Below are 14,606 nucleotides of genomic sequence, written 5' to 3'. Positions count from 1 at the left end.
AGCACTAGCTTCTAGGAATTAACTCGAGGGCCTACTTACTCACCCAAGGGAGCCAGAAGGGAAAGTAAAAATACTGAGCTATCGATAGCTATCAATATTTTCCTCTCATCTAGGGTGGAGTCTCTTTTCCTACTAGAGCCTGGGGAGAGGCACAGGGAGAAACAGTTAAAATAGCCTGAGGTCAATCTTGTTTGAGGAGGGTTACTTCAGTTGTAGAAAAGCCTAGTCTACTACCTTATTTATTCACGTATTTATTAACCACTTACTATACATCACCATATTAAAAACTGACAGGTAGTCATGAACAAAGGAAACGTGGGTCGAGGACAAAGGCTTGCAATTTTTACTGTAAAGGACCAAACAGGAAACACCCAACCATTGTTGGCCATCTCACTACTCCAACTATTCAACTGTGGCGTTAAAGCACAGAAGCAGCCACAGACAATACATAAATTAATGAGCCCAGCTGTGTTCCAGTATAACTTTATTTATGAACATTAAAATTTGAATTTCATCTAATTTTCACATGTCACAAAATAGTATTATTTTATCAACCACGGAGGAAATGTAAAAACCATTCTTAGCTCACAGACAATTAAAAAAAAAAAAGAAAAGAAAACAAGCAGTGGCCAGATTTGGCCTGAGAGTCAGTTTGCTAACCCCTGCTCTAGGAGAAAGGAAGCTGCCTGATTACAGAAAACAGAGACCTCCCTTCGTTCACCAGAAACATCACAAGATGCCACAGAACAACTGGATTCCAGGGTCCTGGCCAAACTGCATCTCCCTACCTTTTTTCCTTTTTTCTTTTTTTTGGGGGGGAGGGGTATTTGTTTTTATTTAAGTTCAATTTGGCAACACATAGTGTAACACTCAGTGCTCATCCCATTAAGTGCCCTCCTAAGTGCCAGTCACCCGGTTACCCCAACCCTCCGCCCACCCCCACTTCCATAACCCTTTGTTTTTTCCCCCAGAGTTAGGAGTCTCTCATGATTTGTCTCCCTAATTTTTCCCACTTGGTTCCCCTCCTGTCCCTTATAACCTCTTTCACTATTTCTTATATTCCCTATATGTGCATCTCCCTATTTTAAGATGGCTAAGAAGAGAGGCAGTCCTTGCCATGGCTCTGACAAAAGCTACTAAAAATATATAAAAATTAAAAAAAAATCTGAAGACTCATGTGATGCCATTAAATTCCACCTCAACTCTAGGAACTTTCTCTGTCCAGTGGGCCTAACAAAATCCTACAAACCAAGAACATAAGTTGGTCCTGATGCTTTCCAGGGAGGAAAAAAAGGCTAAAAGTGAAAAGTTTAATCACTATGGTGTTGGAATCAGTGAGCACAAGGCACAGCTACTGAAGAACACAACACTGCGAGGTCATCAGAAAGAGAACTGTCCCCTTAGACAGGCACCTACCAGGAGAAGTGAGAACAGTAACAGAAGTCTTCAGAGACTTCCAATTACTGCTTTTTAAAGCTTTCTTCCTTATAGCAGTTTCGTTAAATTATCCTCTTTATATGAAAACTTACCTTTGTGAGAGAAAGAAAACACTGCTTTAAAAAAAAAGAAATCTCGGAGTCATTATCTATCACAGTGATACTCTGCATTTGTGGTCTACAACTCTCTGGCTTTTCTTCAATCCAGCTTTACCTACTTCACAGCTCTGTGAATGGGGGGTGGGGGGTGAGGGGCAAGGTGACTATCCCTAAGCCTCCTCTTCTAGTTCAGGAAGTGATTAATACTTTCCCTCAAAGGGCGGTCAGGGGGATAATGAGACAACAGAGATGGAGAGTGACATACAGGATATAAAACACCACGCAAATGTAGTAGGGAAGATTTGTTAACTTAGGGTTCTGAACAGGACCTAAGACACATATGACTGAGTAACTTTTCATTTTATCATAAGACCCAAAGGAAATCTGAAACTCACCTGCTAACTGCGCGTCCAACATTCGTCATTGCCGATGTCATTATTTCTGTGGTCAGGCTCTCAACAAAGCTAATGCCATCTTGTCCGATTCCGCTATCAGCCGCCAAGCTGGTATTGCTCAGCTCTCTCTCTGCATTTTCAATAGCTTCAGCAACTATCTTCTCAGCAAGCACTGTCTTCTTATCGAGACCAACATGAATTTGTGGGACATCAAGGTGAAAAATCCTAGACTCCTGACAGATGTTGCTAAGTTTCGAAACAGAAACCGGCTTACCGCTAGCAAGTGAATCCGGTCTAGAAATGTGCTGAGATGAATTCCCAGTACAATCGTGCAATTCTTTACGGTCACAGTATCTGCAAGCTTGACTTACGAGAGGTGACAACTTTTCCGCATAAGTGACCCTATCAGCTGCTTTCGTGGACTCAGACTCATGGAAAACTGCGGATCCTAAACTGAGCTCTAAAGTGTCATCCGCTACTTTTTTAGCATACTGCTCTATAGCTTGAACAACATTCTCTCCATGACCATATCCATTTAAGTTGCCTGTACTGTGATAAAATCTGTGATTTTGTGAGGGAGGCTGAAGAGACTGAAGAAATTCTGGCTCAATGTGAGACTTGGTATCTTCATCACATCCAGACTTTTCATAAAGGCAAGAATCTGTTAAGGATTTTGGCAAGCCAACCACAGACGTTGTCAGCTCTTTTTTGACATCTCTTGTTATGCTGTGAGCTAAAGAGGTTGAATAATTATACAGTTCAGAGCACTCATTTTTATATGTATCCCGCGTCCATTCACAGGTTTGATTTTTACAAAGGTAACCTCCATTTCTTTTGCTTTGTCGTTCTTTATCTACTTCTTGGTGGTGTTCTTTATTTAGGAATATTAATAGTTCGTTCTTGGTTTTCACCTGTGAGCTTTGCAGGGGAAACATTTTTGAGCTGCACTTCATTTTGGTTGTCTTGGCAGCTTCTTGTAATCCTGATTTAACAGATCGATAAGCAAGTCTATTGGCATACTGGTCCATTATTAACTCACTATTGCCGCCTTCCTGTTTTAGCACTTGGATAATATGACCCGCATACTCGTCTGTGACGCTTTCACAGCTGGGATACTTATACGTCAGACCAGACATAAAAGGATTTGGTGGTAACGAAAGAATGAATGGATCTCCTTCTCGTGGGTATGCTACAGCCTCCATTTCCAACTTCTCTTCTGATCTATCATCTCGGCCACCATCAACATAACAACTATTCTTCCTTTGCCTGAAAGGCATACAACTTCTAACTTTTGCTATTTTCTCAGCTTCTGTAATGACTTCTGCCGCCATATCACCTGCAAAATTGCGTAATGTTTGTAAATTTTCCTCTGAGCAATTTAAAACAGCAGGTGACACACTTCTTTGACTTTGTGCATTTAAGCAAGGGCTTTTAACCCTGGGTTCTTGAATGACTTTATTATCTAAATGGGAAGCGGCCATTTCCGTTGCGAGAGAAATGATGTGGGTAGCTAATGATTCTGCAAATTGAACTTTTTTCCCTGGGTGCTCAGACTTTACATCCACTTCTGGGTGCTCTTCGTCTTCACTACTTTCAACCTCTTCTGAAAGAGATCGCATGAGTTTCAACATGAACTCTTCTTTTTCTATAGTATTTTGTTCATTTTCAGACAAACTACCAACAGACGAGTTGTGAGGTGTAGAGGGTGGTGTAGCAGGTGCAAATTCTTTTGCTAATTCCCCCTTGAGCTTTTTGGTTAACTTCTTAATATCCCATTCAGAACTAGCCTGGGATGGCACTAGAGGAGTGGATGGAGGAGTGCCAGGTATTACATTTCCGTCTCTAATTTTCTGTTTATCTTCCACATGCAAACCATCTACACATGTAAGCACTGTGGAGGACAAAGTATGTGAATGAGGAAAAGGGTGTTCTTGCCCAAAAGCCAAGGGCTCAAGTGCTGTATTACTCAAATTATGTTTTTTCACAGATTTGTCCTTATTAGCAACTTCCTTCAAATCAGGTTTCTGACCTACAATTGTTGGACAAGGTGGTAGTGTCTCTAAAGAAAATCCGTGAGCTGATGAACCTTTACATTCTGGAACACAATCCTTTCCTACTGAAAGCAAACAGTGGGTTAAGTGATCTTGAGGATCAAGAAATCTGGGGAATTGTGACTCTACTCTGGGAATAGGCACGCCTTCCTTGTGTTCAGCACTTTTATCTACATTTGGAAGCACTGATTTGCTTTTATCTATGGAATGTTTAAGAATAGATTTAGATAACTGATCAGCAAACATGTCCTTATTGCTAGCTTCGCTCAGTTGCAGTGTTGCTTGGTCAGAGTGAAAAGCAAAGGGTTTTCCCTTTACTGCTGTAGTTACACAATCTGTGTGTTCATCAACTGTGTTCGTGCCTTTGAATGATGTCATTGACTCCAGTGTTTCATTTACAATCGTATGCACCATTGCTGTAGAAAAGTTGCTAATAATCACAGGATCACTTGGTAATTTTGAAGAGCTTTGCATTTCAATATCATCATTAGTTGGTTTAAAATCTTTCTGGCTACCTGGATTGTGGTCTGAGGGTAAACAAATATTTCTGAGACATGCTACTTCCTCTTCTTTGTTTTTTGTGGTAACATGTGTCTGGAGAGAATCACCATTCAAATTATTACCATCAGATGACTGAAGAGACTTTGCCTGATATGTATTAGATGAAATATGATATGGGAGAAGGGCATTTCCCGCCAAGGGCACTGGTATAGAAGTAACAACTCCAGAAGTACAAAACAAGGCCTGCTGTACTGTGTATTCCTTTTTATATTCCTGCATGGGTCTTGTTGCCATAACTGTCTGATTGTTAAAAGCAGGGGAAAACGTGGAGGTCTGTGTCAATGGCACTAAATTTTCTGTGCTCGCACACTTTAGGTTATCTGTAGAAACACTAACTGCTGCCTTGGTTGTGAATGTCACATCAACTTGTGAAAGCTCAATAAACGCTTCCTGTATTACAGACTCAGATAAGTCTTTTGCATATGACTTTACTACTCTGTCTTCACAGTCCAACGACCAACACTGTGGAGACGTGGGTGTTGGGGGATATGAAAACTGACACACTTCCATGATGCCTTCAAAAACAAGCTCTTCGGCAAGATCTGCAGCAAACCTAGCAACTGTGTTTGTGAATATCTGCTTCTTTACATACTGTAAATCCTGTAAAGCATTTGATAAAGCTTCGCTCACCAAAAAATTAGCCAGACTGCTAATGGCACGTTCTCTCAGTGAAAATGCACACTGCCTTCTCAGTTCATTAAATGCCATCTGAAAAATGGACGATGTCAATTTGATGGCTAAATGGCACAACGCATTGGTACATGAAGAGACTCCTTTCTGTAAGTCTTTAAATGCACTGCCGAAACTTTTTTCCACAAGATCTGATGCAAATTTCTGAATACTATCTTTAATCATCAAGGATGTATTTTTAGATTTATTTTTTTGATCAAGGCTTCCATTCTTAAGAGCTATGGTTTTATTTTCTCCCTTTTTAATACTATGAATGTTTGAGGTTGCATGAGTGTGCTGGGTATGAAGAACTGAGCCCAATACCTCACATGAAATGCTATTTGCATAATCCTCATAGGTGTAATAAACAGAATCATGATTTTCATGAATCTTATCTCCACCAGTATCTGTTTGGCAAAAACATTCAGCAGGAGTACAGCCTCCAAGAGGACTAAAGGCAGAAGATCGAATAGGGCTAAACAAACCACTGTCTTCCCCTGACGCCTTCACTGGGCGAGGTGAATCCGGGGCATCACACAGGTTACTATAAGGGGATTCTGGTTTACGAGGAGTTGGCTTTCTAACATTAGCTGGGAGAGCTGGACGATCAAACTTGAATTTTTGAGGATTCATAGTAGTGGTTACAGAGCAAGATTTTTCATGTTTGTGTCCTTTCTTTTGCGATGGCTTCCCTAGGACAGGATCTTTTGGAAATGGACAAGAAGCCTCTAAAGTTTGTTCTAGTTCATCAAACTGATCAAAACTATCAAAAAATTCACTTACTTCTGAGTCTGAATCCTCTATATCATCTTTCATCACAGGAATTTTAGGTAACTCAAGTTTTGCTTTTAAACTTTTCTGATAACCCTCTTCATCCAAGAAAATAACAGGACTTGGACTTGAGCATTCAGATTCAGAAGAGTAGGCAGGGGAAGAAGAAAATAATGTTTTCTGTGCATCACTACCTTTATCTGAAGCATTAGATGACCTGTAGAAACTCTTTTGGATCCAAGGCTCAGAAATTAACGTGGTGACTGAAGTTTTCACAGAAGGTAGTTCTTTATGTCCCAGCACATTTATTAAGGAAGCTGAAGGGTTAGCCAATGACTTCTGCCTCCCAGAACTAACCAGAATCCTTAAATCATGGGTTTCTAAATGGTGACCAGAAGAAGTCTGTGAAGCAGCATCACACTGGCTCTTTAGTGCAGTAATATTTATTCCTATAGGAAAAGAATAAAATGAACAGAATCTTTTAAAAATTAGTTTATATCAATGGAAATAAATGGACTTCAAGCATGAAATATATATTCGTAGCTTAACTGTCTTCTACACTATGTGTTTACCAGATTCATCCCAAATCACACTTGAGAGCAAATACACCTTTTACTAAAATAATTTCATTTTACCTCGCATCTAGAAATACTTGGTCTACGAAATGCTTAGCTCCTTGTCACACGTGTTAGAAACACTAATATGATCCCTCTACCAGCTAACTCTTCTCAAATTTTAACCCAGGCATGGTCCAAACACTTAATGTAATGAAGTAAAACAGTGCTTGAACAGTACTACCCATAACAGATAGCAAATGGAAACAGCACAACTAAATGCACTTAGGAATCACAAGAAAATTTTTTGCAGAATCAAAAAGAAAGTTAGAATGTTTAAATTGTATCAAATATCAAGATGAATTTCAATTAATAAGTCAGCCCAAAAACTAGTAAAACTGAATGTTAAACTTTTATTTTTTCATGAAAGTCTAGTAAAGAACAAACCATCATTATATGGCTTTGAGGCCTCTTCTTCCTCTAAGTGCTCAAAAGCAGTGACAAAGTCATCCTCTATGGAAGACACAGACTGGTTGGTGTCATCATCATCGTCTTCCTTAGCAGTCTCAAGTTGGTGCTTCTGATGCAAATATGTGTCCAGGGTGTATCTTATACCAGTAGCGTATTTACTTAGGAGACTAAAGATAAAATCAATTCTGAGTCTTGGTAATGTAGGTGACACTCTCATGACGCAGAGCATTCCAGAATGCTGACTCTTGGGGAAGATGAAAGATGATAAAAATAATTTTATTTTCAAAATGTATTATACACACAAAGCATATTATCTGGAAGCGAAGCCTAGAAAAAACACAATCTCAGGGAAAAACAGAAATGTGTGTATCCTGAAAGGCTCCCCAATTTTGTATTGTTAACTCTTCCTTCTTTCTCTACAACATTTGTCACTTCTCAATCTTTCTTTCTCCCAATCTTTTTCTCATCGGTACTCAAATTCGACCCATTCTAGATCCTTAAATAATATTACAGAACTTTCTATCCATATCTTTGGCAATTACACTTTCCTATATTAGCATACATCGCCAAGAGTTTCCTTGTTCATTAACCTAGCTCACCAACCACGCTGTAAACTGGTAGAGGGCAGGAAGCAGGTTCTATTCTATTTTTACCCCATTTTCCAGTAGCTTCTAGCATGATACCACCTGCCCTCCTATTGTAAAAGAATCTTCCCCTCCTTTTACCTAAATTTCCCTAGTATTATAATACAATTTTATAATAATGTTTAAAGCTGGTTAAAAATATGAATCATCAGATTTTTCCCCATACACATTATCTTAAAAAAATGCAAATATTGACAAATGACTTAGTCAAGAGCTGGAAATTAAATATAATAGCTAATCACCTCTTGTAATCCTAGTAAATAAATATAAATGAAGAACATAATTAAAGAAATGAGGCAACCAGTTCTACTTTTATCTGTACACCTCGTAATGAACATAGTAGTCTTTTATACTTGGAATAAGTAATCCAAACTTTAAACCTACTAACTCACTTTTTAGGAGGTAAAACATGCAAAGCATTTTTCTTTGATGCATTATCAACAAGGTAATACTTAAAGAACTAAATGCTATTATAAAACTAACTACCTGTCTGAAATGGTAACATTTTTATTTAAAAATAAAAAACATATCTTCAGATATCTTTATACTAAATTCTTTTAACAGAAAATGAGTTAAAGTAATTTCTCCAAAACACTGAACACAATATATAAATTTGGAATTGGCCATAAAGGGGGGGAAAGTTCCTGTAGTATTTATAAAAAGAAATCCAAGAAATCGAGAAATAAATTTTCAGAAAAAAAATGAATATGTACTTACATATCATTTGGGGAACTTCGCACATGAAAAATCTAATTTAAAGCTATGGCCAAAATTATCCTATCTTTCAGTGATTTCAAAGCCTCTTGAGTTATGCTTCTGACTAATGATATTTCCTTGAGACACCCAGTAAAAAAAAAAAAAGAAATTTCATCCAAGCATTTAAAAGTTTAATACTCTTCATCAAATGTCTTTATAAAATTTGCCCTGAAAAACACATTAGAAAGGATATATAAAAATTACCTGATTTAGAGGACCACCGTTTGTATCTGATGATTTACTTATATCCTTCATACAAATGATTTCATTTTCATTTAGACTGCAGAAGTGCAATGAATTCAGAAGATCTGGAAGTTCCACAGAAACTGCAGCTAAATCCTAATTTAAAACAGTAATACAAAAAAAAAAAAAAACAGTAATACAATAAATAACACTTTTGTTAAGATTCCTATAATGTGGGCCTTATCCAAAAACCATAAGGTCTACTGTTTAATACATTTTCCAGTTCAAAAGAGTTAACATATGTAGTTTATCTTACACAATTTTTTAAACTCAAAAATAAAATGTACTAAAATATTTCTTTAAAAAATTAAAATATATATATAAAAAAATAAAAAAATATTTTAATACCTATTTCTATAGCCTTTTAAAAATTGACATCAAGTGCAAAAGCATTTTTACAGAGTACCTCATGCATCCATGACAATTAGGTTTTTAGTAATTTTTAGCTACCTGCAATCTTTAGTAATTTTTAGCTAACCTGCAATCTTCAGGTTAACCATGGAGTATTTCCTACATATAAGGATAGGATTCTTATCAGTGGCCGGTGTTTCTTAGAGCTTAAGTTTTATGTTTGTTAAATACCAATCTATTTTTCTGGTATTGTAAAATACCAATCTATCTTTCTAGACTCTGAATAAAAATGTTATGAAGATATTAAGGAAAAGAAAAGAGATTTCCTTTTTTTTATCATTTGCCCTTTTTATGTAAATACTTTACCCAGGGAAAAACTTATGAATGTCTTTGACCCCTCGTAAAATACATTCCTTTATAAACATGACTTCATCAGTAACTCTTAAAGAGGAAGTAGAGAAAAGAGAGAAATACTTTGGAACACTTCTCTTTTCAGCCTTACGTTCTCAGGAGTATGTCTTCTCTTGTGCTTTCTGTCTAAATAGTTTCCTTCAGGCAAGGGCATAAGGGAGACACACAGCAGACTATTCATTGATAGGCATTATTCATAAAAAAGTGAACAGTATTACTTCGTCCACTGGGAGACACTTTACCACAAAAGGAAACCCATGGCAATCACAAATATTAAGCAGCAGCACAAGGTGTAAAAACAAAACAAAACAAAGTATGCCTATCACATCTACACAAGCTTCAACCAATACATAGCTGTGAAGCTTTCCTTTGCTGATTATAATCTCAACTACCAGCCTCTCTGTAAACACCTGCATAGATCAGGCTAAAATTTTTGCACTGGTTAATCATTACTTTTTACAAATTTCACCTTTTAAATTTTATTCTAGCTCAATTAAAAACATAATAATCTGATAAAGTCAGATTAGAAAGACTATTCAAATTAAAAAACAAGTCTCACTTTCTACGTTATGCTGCACAGAATGGAGGAAAAGTTAGCCTGCGGTTTGCAACTTAGATAAATTACTTTTGTGGTCTCCTAACTTTACTTTCTGTAACAAGAATATTCTGAAAATGCTAAAAGTGAAAATGCCCAAAGCACACTCAAAAGGTGTTCTCAAAATGTCTTTTAGCTTTAAATAGGAATAATAACAGATGAATTTAAGTAAATTTTGGGCTCTTAAATAAGGCAAATTTCATGGCCTCAAAATTTGTCCCAAATAATCTCTCATGGTCTTTTCCAGTTCAATAAATTGACTATACCTGTATATGAGCAGCATCTGTTTCTTCATTAAAACCTAGAAATGTAACCTGAATAAAAAAGGAATAAAGCTCCATTAACTTGAGTTTTTAAGTCTTACTGCAATTAGATTGACAGAGCTGAGATATAAAAAAAACACGCAAAAAACATTAAAATTCTCAGTTATATACAAATGTTGAAGCATACCTGAAACCGCTATGTTCCATGTCAATTATACCTCACTTAAAAATAAATACATTTTTAAAATCCTGTCTTTGACAAAATGATAAGTTTTTTCAAAGATCATCACAAAGCTTTTTCATCACCAAAGATACGGTTCCATAATGTAGTTCTTCAACCTTCCCCACATCCACTGCATTAGCAAGTTCCATCAATTCTACTCCACAAATTTATCTCCCATACATGTTCCTCTCTCCACTTCCCCTGCCACCACTTCTCATCTGCACTACTACAGTCCTGTCCCACCTGGTCTTGATAATAATCATGTCACTCCCTTGGCAAACCTTTCCATGCTTCCCACTGCCAAGTCCTAACTGAGGCCCCCAGGCTCTGGGTTAGCTAGTGCTTTCAACCTTCCCACACTTTCATTCATATACATGGGCCCCCTTTCTGGGTCTAGAGCATGCCCAGCATGTTCTTGCCTAAGAGCTATGCAATAACACCCCCTCAACCTGGATCTCTATTGGTTGGATGTTTCCATACCTTGCTCCTCCTTACTCTTCAAGATCCAACTTAAATGTTAACCCCTAAGAAAGGCCTTCCCTGGGGAGGTCCCCAAAACTCCTTATTGACTCCCTGTGATACTATCACTTATTCCTTCAAAACGCTTACATAGTGATTTCTCTGCAGAAGTTTATATAAATTAAATTTCTAAAGAATATCAAATGGCAGGGCATCTGAGTGGCTCAGTTGGTGGGACTTCTGCCTTTGACTCAGGTCATGATCCTGGAGTCCCAGGAATGAGCCCTGCATCAGGCTCCCTGTTCAGTAGAGAGTCTGCTTCTCCCTCTCCCCTGGCTCATGCTCTCTTTCTCTCTCAAATAAATAAATAAAGTCTTTAAAAAGATATATCTAACGGCATGAGAAAAGGTCACATTACTAAGTAAAAAGGACAAGTTACAGAAAAAATGATACAAGGTATGCACCCAATTCCAAACTTACTTATTTTTAAAAACATACATGTGAAAAACAGTACTGGAAGGGAATACACCAAACTGTAAGTAGTGATTAATTCTAGATGGAATTATAAGTGATCTTATTTTTTTTTCTTTGTTCACCATGGTTTTTTCCCCCTAATTCATAAGATTAATGATAGGCATTTTCTTTTATATGCTTGTAGTATTTCTTAATTTTCTATAAGCATCATGTACTACTTTTATAATCCCAAAAAAGTATTTTTAAAAAATGTACATTCCCTTTATGTCTTTGATATCACAGAAAAGAAAAGAAAAATTCCATTTGAAGTCAGCATGGTAAACTGTCAACTAAGCAAGTACTGTGACTAAAAATATAAATACTCTAATGACAGCAATATGGACAATCAATTCTCAAGAATTAAGGGAAAGCAGCATAGTTACGACATAAAGCGACACTCAGTCTCTTTCTGATGACTCACAAACAAGTCAGAATATTGTATTACCCCAGGATCGTTATCCTGATTAATTATGGTTATCACTTCCCAAAAGTGCTACAGCCAATTTCCAGGTTTCTAGGTAAACTGTGAGGCTCTAGGAGCCAGGCTCCCCATCTGCAAAACTTAAGCCGTACAACTCCACTTCCACAGTCGTGAGGGTTAATCAGAAAACATGGAGGAAAGTGCCTTGCACATCACAGACATGCAATAACAAAGACACACAAAAATGAACTTCCTTCCTTTCTTGGAAAAAATACTTTGAGATACGCACACCCTCAAGTGAGACAGAATTCCTTCTATTCTTTCAAGTTTCCTTTTACTGAATACAAAAGAGAAAATAAGCTGACATGGGTTTTGAAGATGCCAGCAGTCTTATACTTCCCATTGATTGAGGAATGCCTCACCAAGGAATGTGGGCTCAGAAAGGCTCTACGTAAGCAGCTGGAGAGACACAGGCTGGAAAACTGTGTGAGGGCAGAAGGACACAGGAGACTTGCCACACTTGGCAACAACTGAGGAGATTAAGAGAAGCTCAGCTTGACTAAAGTAAAGCAGAAGGGATAACAGAGAAGATAAAGTCAAGAGCCCTGGAAATTAGCTGACACAGAAGGAAAAGGCTCAAGTCAGAGAACACAAGAGGCCTAAAAGGTATGCTCACCACCATCCTACGGAACTACTTCAAAATATAGTTTCTCAAGGATGTTAAAGAAAATCCTTCCCCGAAATAAGAACAATCAAGACTTTTATATTAGATCCTTGGTTTCAAAACAAATTTTCTTTTTTAACTAATATACTTACCACTTCTGAACTTGAACAACCTAATACCTTACTTCTCTTATTTCAAGACATGAATGTGTTGCTAGACTGTTTACACTGCAGGAAAAAATTTACTTCTTTTCATAGTAGTAAGCCCAAACAAAGACTGGAAACATTGATGTAGCAAAAGCAGGTGAGCAAATAGTATATCCTGAGTAATAAATACATGAATTTCAAAACAAATTTATCACTACTGTTTCATTTTGTATCAAAATACTGAACTTAAATAATCAGGAAGCTAACAATAACCAAAAAATAAATATGAGAATAGTATATATTTCATGTCCTAGAGCAGAAAATTTTAGCATTAAAGTATGAATTACTGCATATAGCAGGAATCAACTAATACTGTGCTGTATGTCCAGTGAGTGTTTAACAATGCCAATGCACGGAATTAAATATGCTCATTATAACACACTATGACAATTATGTCAGCTGATATTTAAAACAGATACTTCTCACACATGAATTAATACGTAGAGATTTTAGGCAACTCAAAAATAGATGATGCAGCTTTACAAGGAAGCATGAAAATACATTGTGTTTAAGAAAAGATACATAAAGTATTAGGTCAAACCTCAGTCAAATTGGCATGTTCATCCTGCTTTAAACAATCCTCTGCTGATATAGTGCATAGTTCCTTCTCACTCTGTAATAAAGACTTGACAGACTGGAACACATCTTCACTGAAGCTCTGAAAATAAAAGATATTCTTAACTTATTTAATTCTGAGACAGGGTAAAAGATCCTGCAGATATTCTATTTTTAAATGTAGGGTCACTAACTCTCCAATTAATATTCATTTGGCACCTGTGGATACATACGGACCTCACTGAACTGAGAGGAAGAACCAACAAAAGGCTTAATCAAGTAGAATCCCACGTGCTCAAAACACATACCATTGCCCAGCCATTCGATCTCCTGGAAGCTCATAAGGCCCCCATTCTGGGTTCACTCACTTGCACCCCACACTAAAACCCAACAGAGCGCATACCTGATTCCCAAGTCACTGGCAGAACAGAAGCGACAATTACATAAGGAGTAAGGTAATGTGGATGCTATAATAAGGCATGCAAACAAAAGTGATTACTCTCATAATGAAGCTGGAGATGGAAAAAAAGATAATAACTTGAGCTAAGGCTTTCAGGGGTCCTAAAGCATCCATGATAAAATGAGGGAGGGGGAGAGGTCACAAATACAAAGGAACAGAGGGAGGAAAAAATTACATAAAGAAAACAATAGGTATTATAGTCAGAGAGAGAAGGAACATTAATTTCATTCTACCTTATTCTCCTTCCGCTGATTTACTGATCTGCTCTTCTATTAAAAATGTCCTTACTCCCTAATCTTTCCCTGTAGAAATCCTACCCAGCCCAAGACCTGTGAAGATTTTCCCACCCCTTCATCAAAATAAATGCATTATCTGCACACTGAGAGCATTTAATCCATATCACAACATATTATCATGAGTGTTTTCATATTTAATGGTAGGAAATAAACCAAATTATTGAGGTCAGAGACTCTGTTTTACTCAATTTGTTTCCTCAGATTTCAGTACCTCACATACTATATGAACTCAATAAATATTTGCTAATTTTAATAAATAAGAAATTAGTGGAAATCTCTGGTTTAAAAGACAAGATCCATATGAAACCAAAGCAGTAAAGAAAAAAAATCTAATATCAAATATGAATATGAATGACCAATATTAACTCATGTTTCTTTAAACATATGTACTGCATTTTTCTACTAAAACATCACAGAAGCAATGACCCTCAGTAGTAATGAGCACACCCAGGACAAAGATATTGGTTTTTAAATATCACTTGCCAATAAAAAGAACTAGACCTCTTAGGAAAATGGCTGGTTCCAGGCTAGAGGCAGAG

The 14,606-nt window shown here is 37.0% G+C and overlaps 1 protein-coding gene across 7 annotated transcripts in view; it reads right to left on the bottom strand.

Annotated features, from left to right (window-relative positions):
- The window catches only part of AKAP11 (A-kinase anchoring protein 11), a 49,845-nt gene that overhangs the window by 17,436 nt on the left and 17,803 nt on the right, over positions 1–14,606 (bottom strand). For all 7 annotated transcript variants that reach the window (XM_041731027.1, XM_041731029.1, XM_041731025.1 and 4 more), the window contains exons 3-7: positions 13,298–13,414; positions 10,274–10,321; positions 8,612–8,746; positions 6,984–7,251; positions 1,931–6,431 (exon numbers count right to left, since the gene is read on the bottom strand). In XM_041731027.1, coding sequence (XP_041586961.1) covers positions 1,931–6,431; positions 6,984–7,251; positions 8,612–8,746; positions 10,274–10,321; positions 13,298–13,414 — 5,069 coding nt within the window. The remainder of the gene's footprint in view (positions 1–1,930; positions 6,432–6,983; positions 7,252–8,611; positions 8,747–10,273; positions 10,322–13,297; positions 13,415–14,606) is intronic.

This window comes from Vulpes lagopus, chromosome 16 (assembly GCF_018345385.1).
Source record: "Vulpes lagopus strain Blue_001 chromosome 16, ASM1834538v1, whole genome shotgun sequence".
Classification (NCBI taxonomy): Eukaryota; Metazoa; Chordata; class Mammalia; order Carnivora; family Canidae; genus Vulpes; species Vulpes lagopus.
The sequence above is the reverse complement of the archived record's forward strand: the minus strand, read 5'-3'. Positions and strand labels throughout refer to the sequence as shown.